The 17,901-nt window shown below is 34.8% G+C and overlaps 1 protein-coding gene across 3 annotated transcripts; it reads right to left on the reverse strand.

The window, feature by feature from the left end:
• Positions 1-81: 81 nt before the first annotated feature.
• On the reverse strand, positions 82-16,117 carry LOC127169926 (solute carrier family 26 member 6). Of its 3 annotated transcripts, XM_051117604.1 has the most exons (19): positions 14,719-16,117; positions 13,678-13,820; positions 13,434-13,573; positions 12,979-13,089; positions 11,592-11,734; positions 11,358-11,522; positions 11,130-11,276; positions 7,884-7,966; positions 7,624-7,771; positions 7,409-7,522; positions 5,652-5,729; positions 5,464-5,559; positions 5,228-5,334; positions 5,050-5,119; positions 2,879-2,968; positions 2,667-2,807; positions 2,414-2,468; positions 2,177-2,286; positions 82-2,089 (listed from the first exon to the last, which is right to left on the reverse strand). In XM_051117604.1, exons 1-19 carry the CDS (start codon positions 14,749-14,751, stop codon positions 2,060-2,062), a joined length of 2,004 nt encoding a protein of 667 aa, XP_050973561.1. In that variant the 5' UTR covers positions 14,752-16,117; the 3' UTR covers positions 82-2,059. The 3 variants fall into 3 exon arrangements, 2 of the variants coding, with proteins under 2 accessions (XP_050973561.1, XP_050973562.1); XR_007828291.1 differs by having other exon boundaries at positions 2,055-2,089; positions 2,177-2,468; positions 2,639-2,807; XM_051117605.1 differs by lacking the exon at positions 82-2,089 and having other exon boundaries at positions 2,639-2,807.
• Between the last annotated feature and the right edge of the window lie 1,784 nt (positions 16,118-17,901).

The following is a 17,901-nucleotide window of genomic DNA, read 5'->3' on the forward strand; positions in this document are numbered from 1 at the left end:
GGGAGCAAAGTCCCAAAAGAGAGGGGGGGTGGGGGTTTTCTTCTGATTCAATGTCAGAAACTTTCACACTTGAAACCTGCGCCACCTTATCTTAGCCTGATTAGATAGAAAACATGTTCATTCTGCAGAAGCATGCACTTTTTGCGTGAGTGAATTGTGAACAGTAGATGCTACATGATCTCTAAGGTGTTTGTTTTGATCCATCTATATCTCAGAAAATATACAGACCTGTATATGCAATTGTAATCATGCCATGTAATCATGACTGTTTGTATTTTAACTAGACATACATTCATTAACTACAGCTTGGGGATAATCACCGTCCCAAAAATGAGGTAATACTGACCAAACATTCCTTTGGCGAAATTTTGGAACATCCTCAATTGGAGTACGATTTTATTTAACCAAAAATACCAAAAAAAAGTTTTCTGTTTCTGTAAAGTCAGGGTTAGTCTGTCATTATAATCAGTTTTACACAATGAAAGCTTATGGTATGAGAATACTAAAAATAATGTAGCCTCTCCCAGACACATGCTCAAAGAACAAAGTCTCTTCTAATATCATTTATGGTCCAATTCAACATTTTAGCAATGCACATGTGTGAGCTTCATGTATACTAACTGAATTGTACGAGCTGGTGCACTTTGGCTGTTGTCAAACAGTTCTTTGTGATTCTGTTGGATTCTGTGTTGTCAGTGTTGAACGGAGTGTTAAGAATTATTGTCCTTATTATATATTTTACTACATTTTTAATCCAAACCAAATTGGTCTGTAACATGAAATATATGTTATAAATCTAGCAGATATCAAAGCAGAAGCCATTATTTTTGATTTCTTTGCACACAAAGTATTCTTGTATTCTTCATAAAATTACAATTTAACCACTGATGTCAAATGGACTATTTTAAGGATGACCTTACTACTTTTCTGGGCCTTGAATGTGTCAGTTGCGTTGCTGTCTATACAGGGTCAGAAAGCTCTCAGATTTCATCAAAAATATCTTAATTTGTGTTTTGAAGATGAACAAAGGTTTTATGGGTTTGTAACTACATGAAGGTGAGTAATTAATGACAGAATCGTCATTTTTGTGTGAACTACCTCTTTAATGAGGCATCTCATGTGTACATATCTATGGTCTTACTGACCTTGACACAGTCGAGAGGGTCTGCAAGGTCTCTATTATATCATTTTTGCCTTTTTCTGCATGTTGGTTGCACCACATGACTTTTCTGGTTGCACCGCATGACTTTGATTTAGCCTTTTTTAAAATATGAATAAGCAGTAAAGCAATTATGTTAAATATTTTTACTACCTGGATTCTTTATCTTGCATGCTCTCATTTTTGTCTATCATTTTTGTCTTTATTTTTGAGCGTTGTTTAAACAATTTTAAAAAGTCTAATAATGACGAAAATTTTGATTTAAAGGGATAGTTATGAGAATACTTTCTGTGTGCAAACAAAAATATTGACTTTATTCAACACTAAAGAAAGAATTGTTGAATGAAGTCATTATTTTTGATTTCATTGCACACAAAGTATTCTGGTATTCTTAAAATTAAGGTTGAACCACTGATGTCAAATGGACTATTTTAAGGATGACCTTGCTACTTTTTTGGGCCTTGAATGTATCAGTTGCGTTGCTGTCTATGCAGGGTCAGAAAGCTCTCGGATTTCATCAAAAATTTCGATGAACGAAGGTCTTATGGGTTTGGAACGACATGAGGGTGGGTCATTTCTGGGTGAACTATCCCTTTAAAAGTAGAGCAAATGAACAACAAGCAAGTAAATGAAACAAAATACAGAGGTAAAAGCTGAAGTCATTGTCATATGATACTGGTGTCAGTGTTTATTTTAACATTCAATAGTCGATAAACAAGCATCTGTTGCCAAACATCACCTCAAATCCAGATGTATGCACAAAGTTGCTCCACATCAATAAATCAAAATTGGGAAGTTCATATATTCATTTTCCATTCTTTTTAGAAGTGTTACTTCTAAAGCTCAGTTGGGTTCATGTATTTGCTGAGTTCATCATTCAGGAAGTGAGGTCACTACAGGTCACAGCTCTGTAACATCTGCGCCTGTGCTCTATAAATAGATGAGTAATTCAATCAGAACAGAAAAGACACAGATATAATATCACTTAAGTAAACACACACACACACACACACACACCTGTAACCCCTGGTAGTGCAGGACTGCATGATGCACTGAAGGGAAAAAAGAAGAAAGAGACAGAAAATCTGGAACAAATCCATGATTCTTCATTTGAGACAGTAAACCATCTAGAGGCAAACACAAGAAACACAGTAAATATGAACTTGCGGATGAACTATCCTTTTAAAAGTTACATATTAAAATAAAATGCCTCAAATCATGACACAATATTTGAAACCGTGTGAGATGCGTAACCTGGACATGCAGCAAAGAAAAACAAGATCTGCGTGTTCTCAAATTCCTGCAGCACCTGTGACCCAGAGAGAGCGGTAAGACACGCATGTTTATATTTAAACACCATCACGGTGACAAGCAGAATCTAAACTGCCATTTATTGGTTAGGAGTTAATGAGAGCCAGTAATAGATAACCTATTTCTGTACATCTCTGGTCAAATATCAACATTTCTACGTGTGAGTACATGTGTGAGTGTGTTCTGTGCCACCAACTGATTTGAATGAGCCCATGGCCACTGAGTCCATGAAGGTGACTCCACTGAGCTCCAGAATAACGCAGTGCTGTGCACTCTGAGGCCCCTGCTGGACTGGAGGACTTACTTCAGGATTCTCATTAATGTCGTTACTGACTGCCTGCATGTACAAAAGAATAATAAAATGTAACTCAGTGAATGGAAAGCAGGGAACTGTAATAGAGGTTGTACCTGTTTAAGTGACGTGAAGGTCTGGTTTGCATTGGCGTAGTAAATTGGATTACAAAAGGAAAACACAGTCACTCCAGGGACCTGGCGTACCTGAACCAACACAAGAATTCAGGTATATATATATATATATATATATATACAGGGGTTGGACAGTGAAACTGAAACACCTGGGTTTAGACCACAATTAGTATGCCGTTTGGCCTCCTTTTGCAGCCAATACAGCATTATTTCATCTTGGGAATGACAAATACAAGTCCTGCACAGTAGCCAGAAGGATTTTGAGCCATTCCTTTCGCAGAACAGTGGCCAGGTCACTATGTGATGTTGGTGTATGAAAACATTTCCTGACTCGCTCCTCCAAAACACCCCAAAGTGGCTCAATAATATTCAGATCTGGTGACTGTGCAGGCCATGGGAGATGTTTAACTTTACTTTCATGTTCATCAAATCACTCTTGTCACCAGTCTTGCTGTGTGTATTGGTGCATTATCATCCTAATACACGGCACCACCTTCAGGGTACAATGTTTGAGCTATTGGGTGCACAAAGTCAACCTTCACACTCTGCTCTTATTGGTGGAATGTGCGATCAGTAAAGACTGGCCACCAGGCTGCATAAATATAGCCATGAAACCTCCAACACTATATTGGCCAGTGTTTCAGTTTCATTGTCCAACCCCTGTATATGCACTACATGTAATACTTCTACTATACGGTATATGTAATATATTATAATATGTAATATACTTTATTATATGTAATAAATACTAACATTTTTAAATTAAAGATGAGACCGTAAAATAAAGTGTTACCATAAATATATTAATAAATTCTTCTTTGGCATCACAGAAATAAATTACATCTTAAAATGTATTAAAATATAAAAAAATATTTTAAATCGTAATAATATTGCCATTTTTACTATTTTTATGATTAAAGGGAAACACTGCAGGCAAAAACGCTATTTTTTCATGCACCCGTCAAGTTTGAGATTTTGGGATCTCCACTTCAGTAGCACTTTCACACACCAAACTTTACATTTTTATTCCTGTCTGTATCCTTAAGGTTTTTACAGAGGGATTTGTTCATATATAATTTGCTTGATTTTACACAATATTTTATTCCCCAAAAAACTGTAAAAAAAAAAAAAAAAAAAAAAAAAAAAAAAAAAAAAACAGTTTTCTGTCTGTTTTGTTTTTTTCTGAATTATGGAGTGACAAAATGAGACACCCAAAATTCCCTTTGTAAAAACATTCGACTCTAATATGTAAAAGAAAAAATTAAACAAGAATTTTGAAACTGACTTAATCCAGTGTAAAGATTTGTGTACTAGAGATTTATGCAAATTAGCACATATTTCACTTGGATCATTCGCATATTTAAACATAAGAGTTAAGAAAACCTGTTACAAAAATGTTTGCAATTATCAAACAAAACAAAAAAAAAAACATTCAAAAAATTATTAAAGAGACAGTTCACCCAAAAAAGAAAATCCTTTCATTACTTACTCTCATGTCATTCCAAACCCATAAGATGTTAAGATATTTCGATAAGATATAAGATGAGATAAGATTAGATTAAGATATAGATAGCAATTTAATTACCACGTTCAAGGGTAGGTAGTATGGACATTGTTAAAATAGTTCATGTGACATCTGCGTTTCAACCGTAATGTTATGAAGCTACGAGAAAACAAAAATAACGACTTTATTCAACAATTTATTCTTATGCGTCAGTAGACGTGCATTCACGAGAACACACAACGCAAGCATGAACGACTGATGTCACATGGACAACTTTATCAGTGTCTTTACTACCTTTTTGGGCCTTGAACATTGCTGTCTATGCAGGGTCAGTTAGCCCTTAGATTTCATTAAAAATATCTTAATTCATTTTCCGAACAAGAATGATGGTCTTACAGGTTTGGAACGACATGAGGGTGAGTAATTAATTTTCATTTTTGGGTGAACTATTCTTTTAATTATTCCAAACTTTTCGGTATTAAGTTGTGGGTAATTTATGGTCATTAGCTAGTTTGGGTGGCTGCTCAGCTGAAAAACATCTGGCTGGTAGACCACTTTGGTTAAGCTGAGAGAATGCTTCAGATGTTTAACCACATTTCAAAACACAGCTTAGGCTGGTTTATAGCTGGATTGTGTGTACATATATTACCTTTGAGTATTTCTCCAGATCCCTGTAACAGTCTGTGCCAGCAATATGCCCAAGAATGGCAGATCTGGGCCTGAGAAATTTAGAAAAAGATTAAAGAGTTAGTATGAGAAAGCGAGGTATTGAAAGAAAAATAAAGGGAGATATCGTAGATAAATATTGGACAATGCAGAAGACTCACTGCTGTGTCCTGAACACGATGGTAAACAGAGAGAAAACAATTGCAATGCCAAGCCCCAGGTCCAGGTTAAACACCAGGGCACTGAGCAGGGTCACTACCCACACCACCTGCAGTCTCAGTGGGAAACACACACAGGTAACACCCTGGATGAGAGGCCTTTATGGAACTGGGTTTTGATCCAGAAACATGTTGTACATCTTCAGTTATGCAAGGATGAATGGACTGGTTTCTCTTACCAGGTCCAAGCGGTCTGTATTCCAAAGTTTAGGCACATCTTTGACTTGTGCAAAAACCCCTTGGAGATTCACTAAAATAATGACAGCCAAAACTGTCTGAAACGCACACACACAAGCACTTTATAAAACCACTTTATTATGTTATATCCTAATAATATATAATTTGTTTTTGAAGGTGATACTAGGACCTTTGGTAACTGCTGAAAAAGGGGGCCAAACTTCAACAAGATCAAAAGAATTATTAACGCAGACACCAGAGAAGAAACCTGAAAGAAAGAGAGAGGTCAAACCCTTACTACAGTGCACCACACCAAACCTTCATTGTTTTGAAAAATCAGTTTCTTTTATGTGTGTGGTTTACAATTTATCAGTTTGCTTATCATTTTTCTGATAAGAGTTATAAAGATGTTAATGACCTGTGTCATAATAATAATCACACGTTCTTACAGCACAATTGTTTCAGTTCAACCACAATTTAGCTTTTTTAATTTAAATAATTAATACAAATAGTTTTATATATATATTTTTATCTATAGGCTCTTCAAATGTCAGTATATACATTTGAGGTCAAAAGTTTACATCATCCTTTCAGAATCTGCAAAATGTTAATTATTGCAACAAAATTAGAGGAATCATACAAAATACATGTTATTTTTTAATTTAGTACTGACCTGAATAAGATATTTCACACAAAGATGTTTGCATATAGTCCATAAGAGAAAATAAAAGTTAAATTTATAAAAAATTACCCGTTCAAAAATTTACACACACTTGATTCTTTATACTGTGTTGTTACCTGAATGATCCACAGCTGTGTTTGTTTTTTTGTTTAGTGATAGTTGCTCAAACAAGTCCCTTGTTTGTCCTGAACAGTTAAACTGCCTGCTGTTCTTCAGAAAAATCCTTCAGGTCCCACAAATTCTTTGGTTTTCCAGCATTTTGTGTATTTGAGCCCTTTCCAACAATGACTGTATGATTTTGAGATCCATCTTTTCACACTGAGGACAACTGAGGGACTCATATGCAACTATTACAGAAGGTTCCAACACTCACTGATGCTCTAAAAAAAAAAAAAAAAAAAAAAAAGCATTAATTTGAAGATCAGGGTAAACTCAACTTATTTTGTCTTCTGGGAAACATGTAACTATCTTCTGTAGCCTCTGAAGGGCAGTACTAAATGAAGAAATATGATATTTGTGCAAAATAAGAAAAATGTACATATCTTAATTCTGTTCAAAAGTTTTCACCCCATGGCTCTTAATGCATCGTTTTTCCTTCTGGAGCACCAGTAAGTGTTTGAACCTTCTGTGATAGTTGCATGAGTCCCTCAGTTGTCCTCAGTGTAAAAAGATGGGTCTCAAAATCATATAGTCATTGTGGGTTCAAATACACAAAAATGCTGAAAACCCAAAGAATTTGTGGGACTTGATGGACTTTTCTGAGAAACAGCAGGCAGAATAACTGTTCAGAACAACTCATGAACAACTATCACTAAACAAAAAAAAAAACAGCTGTGGATCATTCAGGTAACAACACAATATGAAGTATTAACTTTTGAACAAATTCATTATTATTTTCGCTTGTGGACTACATGTAAATGTCTTTCATGTGAAATATCTTATTCAGGTCAGTACAAATATACAATAACATGCATTTTGTATGATCCCTCTTAGCTTGGTAAAATAATTAACATTTTGCATATTCTGAAATGGGGATGTAAACATTTGACCTCAACTGTACAAGTTCTTGAAATGTTAAATGTCTTCTTGTGGCCACTGCCTAAATAGCAGTATAACTATTTTCTGTGAAAACATTCAATGAAATCCTCCCAGGTTATGAGATTCACAAGTACACAGGGAGTGAACTGTTATACATGTACCACATGTTGTGCATGTACATGTAACTGTAACATGAGGTTGTTTTATTAACCAGCAGGTGTTCACACCTGAGTTTGTCCTCCTGTACTTTCCTGTACTGTACTGCGAGACATGGATCCGCTTACTGGAAAGCACTGAAACATCCCGCCGATGGAGTTGCACAGACCCATAGCCAACAGCTCCTATATGAAAAAGACACTGTTTATGTTCAAATGAAGGGAATGCTGCAAAGTGGGTATTTATAAGTGAACAAAATGTTCAAGTTACATAAATTGCTTGTTACCTGGTTGCTATGAAAGGGGTACCCATGTTTATGAGCAAACATCATGCTCAATGAAGCCTGGAAACCATAGCCCACCACTGCCAACGCAAGAGCTGTCAACAACAGCTCCTGAGAGACAGAAAATGATGGAAGGGAGGGAGGTGAGAGACTTAGAGGTAAACAAAGGAAGAGAAAATGGGACAAAATGAGAGAGAATTAGTTTTAGCACGTAAATACAGACTGCTAATTGGTTTTTAAAGAAAATCCAACACTCTGCTGACCCGGTTGGTATGGGTCCAACAATCTGTATTCCATACTGACCGGACAGATCAAACTGCACTGATGACAGAGTGGCAACGATAATCTAGGAACATGAAGAAAGAAAAACTGTTGCACAGAATATCTTAAAAAAGGTAACCATGCTGTTTAAGTTAAAGTTATTTTTTTATTTTATTTAAAGTTTTAGAAGTTATATTAACACAAATGCAAAAAAAAAAAAAACACTAACCAACATAGGATAACAAAATATACATATTTACACCCACAGACAGACAAAAAAAAAAAAAAAACCTGGATAGTGAGAAAGTGAGAGCCTTGGCATTTGCCGTCCAACAATAATGCTCAATAATGCTTAAAAATGGGAAGGCCAAGACCTCCACAATCAGTAGATTTTTGTAAGTGGGCTTTTGCTATGACTAAAGGTATTTTATAGTTCCATACAAATGAAAGAATAATTGAATAATTGAATTATTGAATCAAGTTGTTTAAAAAAAGTTGCTGGTATATAAATCAGAAATTTTGGAAGAGATATAAAAACTTAAGTAGAACAACCATCTTTATCACATTCACACGGGCGATTAGTGATAAAGGATGTTTCAATGTTTAATTTGACTGTTAATTATGTCTAAAATATTTAATTTAAACAAATATTCTGGGTTCTTTTGAATTTTTAGGCCAAGATATGTAAAGTGATCCTTCATTATTTTAAATGGTATATTATTCATAAAGGTAACGCTTGAATTATTTGTGAGGGGCATAAATTCACATTTATTCCAATTAATTGAGTATCCTGACAGTTTGCTAAAAGTGTCAATGTAATTTAAAATTTTAGAGACTGAAACAACAGGATCCATAACACATAGTAAAAGATCATCAGCATATGAACTGATCAAAGAGGACAATGGGTCTATACTTAGCTGGATCGGTCTCAGGCTTTCCTTTTTTTAAAAAAATTACACAGATATTTGCATCATATAAAGAATCAGTAGGTTTATTCTTCTGGATTAAATCCTGTAGCATTCTCAGCATATAAGGGGCCAGTCTCTTACCAAAAATTCACAGCCGAACCCATCTGGGCCTGCAGCTTTTCCAGATGGAAAAGCATGGATTGCTTTAATAATTCTTTGACTGAGAGTTCGGATTCTAGCTCAGACTTTTTTCTGTTTAAGTTTGGAAGAAGGTTAATTATTTGTCTATTCAAGATAAAATTTTATTGTAATCAGGATTTGAAAGTGACACTCTATATGCTTGTTCGTATACTGGTAGTGTTTCTCCCAAAGGCAACTATTCAAAGCACGTTTTTTGGATGACTCAAATGATATGATATGACCTCGCATTACAGCTTTAAAAGTATCCCATAGGATTGAATCTGAAACCTCTCCATTGTCCTTAGTTGTAAAAAACTCATTGGGTTGAAACGGCAACAGTAATTTCGCTTTGGCAAAATATGTTCAAGTTGGAGTATGACTGGGATATGATCCAATATTACTTCATATATTATGATATTTAGTATTACTAATGTTAGAAATCAATTCAGATGTTACCAAAAAAGAATCAATTCTAGTGTATGAACATGAGAGTAAAGTGAGTAATCTCTGTCTGTTGGATGTTGAAGTCTCCAAATATCAACCAAATTTCTAGATTTGATTAAATTGTGAAGTGTTTGTGTTGAAATAACTGTGGGTGGTGGTGGTTTTGAGGAAAGTCTGTCCATATACAGATCTAAGTAACAATTAAAATCTCCACCCATTGTACGGTTTGTAGAATTTGCGTCTGGAATTACATTAAAGATTTTGATAAAAAAAAAATCTGAATCATCAAAATTGGGGCCATATATATTATGCAAAGTTATAGGGACATAATTAATATGTCCAGATACCATTATATATCTTTCCTGAGGATCAGCAACCATTGCTGTAAGTGGGAAAAAACATTCTTACGAAAAAGAACATCAACACCTCTAGCTTTGGCATTGAATGGGGCCTGGTAAACCTGAGATATCCAGTTGGTCCTCAGTCTACATTGATGAGTTACACTAAGGTGAGTTTCTTGAAGAAATATTATATTAGCCTTGAGTGATTTCAAATGTGCAAACACCCTATTCCTTTTAATTACATGACCAAGCCCTCTTACATTCCAAGAAGCCAATGTAATAACTTCCCCATTAATATTAGTCACCGATCTCTGGAACAAATAAAGATGAAATAAAACCCCATGAAGAAAAAAAAACACAAAACATCAACATGTAGAACTCTTTTGGACTTAGAACAAAGTCAACCCACCCCTCCCACATCTGGCTTCCCCGAATTGAAGCGCTTCGTTCCCTCTTTGACCTGAGAGCACTACTCGCATGCAAATAATAATAGGATCCAACTCCAGTCTCTCCGATATTGGCGCTCGCGCTCAACTCCACTTCCACGTTACAAACAACTCAAGGTCTAGAACTATTAACAATAGCGCCGTCCACGTAAATGCATTTTGTACACACTCTTAGAGGGGTCATCAGATGCCCATTTTCCACAAGTTGATATGATTCATTCTGGTTGAGGCTGCTTTAAATGCAAATGAGCTCTGCTCACCCCGCCCCTCTCTTCTCTCTGTGGAGTGACGAACCTGTTTACTTTAGCCGCATGTAGCCACTAAACTTGCTAACTAGCACATTATTAGGAAAGGCGATCACAAAGATTCATAAAAAAACCCTTATACTCCCTTCTGCTGTAAGTGAAGCTGGATCACGAATGATTCGCACGAACATAATGCAATAATGGGTGTGACACAACAACGGGGATATTATTTTTAAAGATTAATATTAATTAAAAACCACTGCATGGATTTTTATCATTATAGGGTAGATTTGTACATACACTGCCAACACACATTAATGTTTAAACAGCATGTAAAAGTGAATTTAGCATCCGATGACCCCTTTAACTCAAACTGAACATTGTGTCAAAGTGAAACACATTTTGTTGGCAAGAAAGCATTGGCATTAATAAAAAAAAAAAAAAAAAAAAAAAAAAAAAAAAAACTCAACTGGGCCCTAAAGTACATTTTAAAATTTCAAAACTAACTGCAATTAAATAAAAATGTCCACAAATTGTGTTTTTTTTTTATAATACTATAAAACTTGAAACCTGCCTGTATTAAATATGACGTATTAAAGACTAAACTGAAAATTTAAAAAACACACAAATACAACCAAAATGTTTAAAAATGTAACATAAAACCCTGTTTTTGCATGTGCGCACCAATACCAACTCCCATGGAATAGGAAATCGAGTGCTCCAGCGTGAGTTCACCATCTTTCCACCAACAAGTATCACCAGGGAGACAAGGGACAAAACCAGTGTCGCCAGTAACACTCTCCTGACTCCAGTCACAATGTTTGAAAACATCTGGTGGACACACAAATGTACATTTAACATCTGACATGAACAAAGTGCCACAGAGATAAATCACACTTTGCTTATTCTCACCAAGAACACAGCAAAAACTCCTCTGTGTCTGACTATGGAGATGCCCATCAGTAAAGGGAGCTGGTGAACAGTTACATGGACAGCAGCTGCTGTAGTGTATCCACTGACCAACGGCTGAGATAACCACCGACAAACCCCTCCACAACGCAGCACATACAGCAGAATCTATAGGGAGAGAGATTTATACACCAATACACACAAATACAGAATTAATGCAGCTTGTGTGTGTATTACCTGTATTAGTCCACACAGAATGGTCAACTGAGCTGCAAAGGCAGCTCTAGCGTTTTCAGCCTCATCACTCTCTGCTCCGCTGCTCGCCGATACAACATCACCAGCCACTGTACCGACCATGATGGAAAGGACAGAAAAAGTACCTGTGGATTAGAGAGACCATTAGCCAATCAGATGTAACCTTTCAATCAAATGTGACCCAGGACCACAAAACCAGTCATAAGTAGCACGGGTATAGTTGTAGCAATAGGCAAAAATAAACTGTATGGGTCAAAATTATTGTGTTTTTTTATGCCAAAAATCATTAGGATAGTAAGTAAGGATCATGTTCCATAAAGATATTTTGTACATTTCCCACCGTAAATATGTCAAAAAATATTTTTTTTATTAGTATCGCTAAGAACTTCATTTGAACAACTTTGAAGGCGATTTTCTCAATATTTCAACTTTTCTCAGCCAAACATTGTCCTATCCTAATAAACCATACATCAATGGAAAGCATAAATGCATAAATTTCAATTTAAACAAATTGACCCTATGACTGGTTTTGTATTCCAGGGTCACAAATGAGAACAGAGGTAATATATTAAATAATGTTTAATATATGTTTTAAATTTTTATAATTTTTTTTGTGTATATTATATATTTTAAATTTCATTTTATTTTAATGATTTATTTAATTAATGAATGATTATTTTGTACATACTCAATTTTACCATATATATTTACTTTATGCAATTGTATATTTTAATTTATTAATTTATTTTACACATTTTATTTTATATTGCATTTTATTTTAACTATTTACTATTGTTTTACATATATTTTATTTAGTTATGTGTATTATACTTCATTTTATATTTAAATTATATAAATTATTTATTATTCTGAATTATTTATTATAGAATGTTTACTTTTTTATTTTAATGTTGTATAGTGGTTTATGGTTTTCATTAATTTATTTCATAAATTTTAATTTAATATATTTTAGATTTTGTTTCGTATTTTAATTATCATTTAATTATTTTATATTTAATAATAATATAATTTAATATTTAATTAATTCTTGGTCATTATTTAATGTTTTATTATTGTCATTTATTTTCATTTTATATATTTTATTTTATGTTCACTAAAACAACAGTTCATCTGAAATTTTTTTTTCATTATTTACATTAATGTTTTATTTTCATTATTTTTATTTATTGTCATTATTTTCATCAATGTTTTATTTGTCTATTGTTATTTCATTTATACATTTTTTTGTTAGAATTTATTTTATTTTATGTTTATTAAAACAACAGCTTGTCTGAAAAAAAATATATATTTTTCACTATTTACAAAAATCCATACACTGATGGACTGACATGTTTGTGTGTGTACTTACCCACAGATATGTGTCTAGATGTTCCAAACAAGAAGTAGATGAGAACAGGATAGAAGGACGAATACAGCCCAAACACTGGAGGAACTGCAGCCAGCAAAGCATTAGCCATCCCTTCAGAAAGCAAAAAGTCAGAAAATGAGTAATTTGTGTGTAGAAGAATGTGTGCAGTTCTGTACAATAGAATTAGTCATTTCATCCACTTTATCTGTCTGGTTTGAATCACAGTGCATTGTGAAGAAAATTAGCGGCTGCCAGTTGATAATACAGATCTGTAGGTGTCTCAGATGAGAAACAGGATGATGAAAATCATAACCAACCGCTCACATCACAAACACTTCAAATGTCTACACTCTCAGAGAAGCCTAAAAATCTAATTTGATTGATGTTTACACCTGCACCAACATAAATTCTTTATACTTTATAATAAAGTCGTCATACAGAAGCTTGTCTTAAACCTTGTGGCAGATGCATGATTCCCACACTGATTCCCGATATCAGATCTCCAATAGCGTTTTTTCTGAGAGAGTACTGTGGCAGCCATGACAAGAGAGGTGCAACAGACAGAAAGCAACTCTTCAGTCTTGCACCTGAACACCTGAAGCACAAAAACAGAAACATATGGGGGTCAATGTGTATATTTAGCATGGACACTGCGTTTATGATCACAATTATGCTTCTTAAATAAGCTCCCACACTCACCAGCGCTCCTCCTTCAGCTTTTCCCAAATTGTCCGATGCACCTTCGACCTGTGCTGCCCCAGGATATCTAGCTGTTCTTCGTTCAGACCATAAACAGGATTGGGATTGAAATTCTCACTCTCTGAACAACTTCGATTGTCCATCTGTAAAAAAGGAGAAAAAGGTGGCTAAAACAAGCACAATCCTAAACCAGAGTATGATTATGTTTTCCATGTGTGAGGCTGCTGTGACTTGGCTTTGAACTTGGAGCAACCCGTCTATTATCATTCTCACAAGCAAACACAGTAGCTAAAACAATTAAATTAGACATCTATAATTGGATAGAGACAGATTTATCATTCACTTCTCCTACAGGCCACTAAAGAGTTATTTATTGTCTGAGAAGTTTACCAACATTTATCGCCAGATCAGTACAGGAAGTCTTTCATTGGCTTCACTCTGACCAAAGGTTAAAAGACTTTAATCTACCACTCCTGAGTACAGAGATCATATTACTTAAGATCACGTAATGGACGGCTTGTACTAAACAGACCTGTGTCTATTTTTACTGTAGCACTTTAATAATGTTTTCCAGATAATGATGGTGCAGAGCCATTTTACAACAAATAATGCGTATATGCTGTGCAGAAACTGACCTTTGACCCTATATAGCACAAGCTGAAGTTATAAAAGACATACATCAGTCTATATGCAATGTTTTATTTATATATTTATCTATACATGAATAAAACTTAACACAAGACGGTAAAACACCAGAATATGTTGTTCTATTTTTGAAGCCATATATAAACCTAAAGGACATTTTCTGCTTTTCTGCACTTTTCATTTTCTGCACTGTTTAAAGCTTGTAAAATATCTGATCAAGATTAAAGGATTCGGTTTCTTAAGTGTTAAGACATCAACAGGCAAAATTGATAACACATCAAAGCTCTTCTGCCTCTGTCAGCAGACTTTGATAGCAGCACACGTGAGGGAATGTGACTGCACATGTGAGTGTGCAATAAAATTGGAAATAAGCTTATCATCAATTATTTTTCTTACCTTTTGTAGAGAATTCATCAAATTCTGTTGCATATGTCCAGAGGAAATCTCTTTATTATCCCTGTGCACATGACCTGACTAGCTCAACAAAACCTCAGGCCACCTGTGGGTCGTTTCTCAGCTGAATTTCTCTCCTGAACTATTTTCATTGCTTTCTGTTGATTAAAGGTCAGATTTATAATGCTGCCTCTATCTTACATAATAAACACCATGGTTATTGTCTCCAACTCTGTGTTTTATTGGTTTGTATAAGTGTCAGCACTGCTTAAAATCAGAAGGTTGTACAAAATCACACCCACACACACTCTAAATATACATATAACAGCCTTAAAAAAGGTAACAAAAACAGCGAACACAAGTTGGGGATTTTCCATTACTTTACTGGTCACTATATATAGAAAGTTTTTTAAACAGTGTTTTCCACACTGATAATTAATGATTCTTGAGCGTCAAATACTGACGTGACGGACGTGCTTTAGAACTTCTGCAAAATGATATACCAGCTCGCAAATTTCCGGTGTAGCTCTGCTCTCCTGCCTCGTTCTTATCAGAAACTGAAAAAAATATTTTTGCAACATTGTAAATAATGATAGCAGCATTAACATTCAGTTTCATATTTTTCAACAACATAAAATTTAAATTCTGAGCTTGGCAATCCCAGAGAGCACACAGACACTTAGTTGTACATTTAAATGCTACAGCTAAACACTGTCATAACTGTTTAATTTAACGTTAGCAAGCTAGGGATGCTTCTCTTCAAGGACATCTTCATAGTATTCTTGATCATAACTTGCCCTCATAGTCATGAACATATTTTTAAAATCTTGTAATATTTTATTTATTATTTATTATTTTTAAACTCTACAGCTGTACAGTAAAATTGACTTCAAAGATTCGCTTTCCATTCATAAAGATGAAATGAAAAAAATGTTTTTTTTTTCTTTTTTTTTTTTTTTACGGAAAACAACGACTTTTTAAGATTAAAATGACATGAAATTACCCTTAACCAGAAGATGGCAGCAGACGATCACGCATTGGCTGCAGCTGCCATTTCAACTCTCATAGTTTTTTCACCTACTGCTTTTCGATTTATTATAAAAATTACTAGAGTAACAAATTTTAGTACTTTTATAGCAAGGGCAGAAAGTCATTAAAATAAATAAATAAATAAGCTCAGACACAAACAGCCTACACGGGGTGAATTATTTAGATACTTGTATATAGTTCACTACAAATTTAAAGTTAAACATTAATGGTATACGAATTAAATAATGCATTAAAAATGAATCAATATGAATTTTAAAAATACTTACTAGTTAAGTAATTACTTTTTGAAATTAAATACCTACTCCAGAATGATTTACATATAATTTACTCACCCCATTTGTCACCCACAATGTTAAAGTTTTTCTTTCTTCAGTCGTAAAGAAATTATGTTTTTTGAGGAAAACATTTCAGGATTTTTCTCCATATAATGAACTGCTATGGTGCCCCGATTTTAAACTTCCAAAATACATTTTAAATGCGGCTTCAAACGATCCCAAATGCAGTTGTAATCGATTCCAGCCGAAGAAGAAGGGTCTTATCTAGCGAAACGATCGGTTATTTTCATAAAAATAATACAATTTCTATACTTTTTAATGTCAAACACTCATCTTGTCTTACTCTGCCTGGACTGTTTTTGTTCCGGTTCATGACAGTTAGGGTATAACGAAAAACTCCCATCTCATGTTCTCCCTCAACTTCAAAATCATCCTATATCACTGTTTTACCTTTTTTTGTTAAGGGTGTTTGATCTTCTTTGCATGTTCATTTTGCAAAGACTGGGTCTGAACTTCTGCAGCGATGTAGGATGATTTTGAAATGATTTTTGAGGTTGAGGGAGAAAATACGGTCAGAGTTTTTCTACATACCCTAACTGTCTTGAGCCAGAATACACACAGTGCTCACAGAGGACTGCAAGGCAAGACGAGCGTTTGAGAATAAAAATGTATTTAAATTGTACTTCTTCCTCGGCTGGGATCGTTTGCAACCGCATTTGGGATCATTTGAGGCCACATTTAAACTGCATTTTAGAAGTTCAAAATCGCGGCACCATAGCAGTTCATTATATGGAGAAAAATGCTGGAATGTTTTCCTCAAAAAACAATTTCTTTACGACTGAAGACAGAAAGACATGAACATCGTGGATGACAAGGGGGGAGTAAATTATTTGTAAATTGTTCTGGAAGTGGACTTCTCCTTTAAAGCCTGTTCACACCAAGGACGATAACTATAAAGATAACGATAAAGATAAAAATCGTTCTCCACGTTAAGGAATAGCAGAGACTACAATGTCACTGAAACTAAAAAAAAAACATTTTAGTCAAAAGATTCTTGGCATGGTAGCTTTTCTGCAATGTCCACTATATTTGATTATGTGATGAAAAGCATCTTCTGGTTCTCACAGAGGGATTTGGTGCACTTGTACACTGTCCCTAACACATAAACTATAAATGATATGTAGATATATGATAAACTAAACCAGCTGCATAATATCACATTAAAATAATAGTTTATACTTCTGAGATTTAACTTAACTTCAGTGCCTTATGGAGGGGTAAGTGAAAGTGCTGGCTCAACTTACCCCACAGCATTTGGCTCACTTTGCCCCATAGTTGGCATTTTGGAAAAACTAGCTAGCTTACCAATTCAGGCTAATATTTAGCTAAACGATTTGCATGGTTTTATATGTTGCTAAATCACCAGTACGCATCATACATTTTTTTAGACCTGGATACATTTGCTTTGATGTAACAGCCATTACATCTATTATACTAAAAATTTACTTAGACAAGTCGAAAACAGTTTTTAGAGTAAAAGGGTGCCTTCCACTCCTCCCATGTGTTTCTCCTTTTCACAGTCCGTCAGAAATTATGTGTGATTCCAAAACACATGGTAAAGTCTCAGTAAAAGTGTAGAGTTGCCAAGATACAGTGGGTGGGTCAACTTTCCCACTGGCTCAACTTACCCCACTCTCCCCTACCCTGTTTTTCCTCAGTACTGAAACTGCCTCAGCAACACAGTGAGATCTCTGAGGCGCTCCGCTCTGCTCCGTGCAGACTGGTGAACTGGCAGCTCAAAAAACGAAAACGTGAAACTACGAGAAAAGCTAAGATTTGTGACTTGTCTCAGGGGGGGTAA

The sequence above is a fragment of the Labeo rohita genome, chromosome 8, assembly GCF_022985175.1.
Source record: "Labeo rohita strain BAU-BD-2019 chromosome 8, IGBB_LRoh.1.0, whole genome shotgun sequence".
NCBI lineage: Eukaryota > Metazoa > Chordata > Actinopteri > Cypriniformes > Cyprinidae > Labeo > Labeo rohita.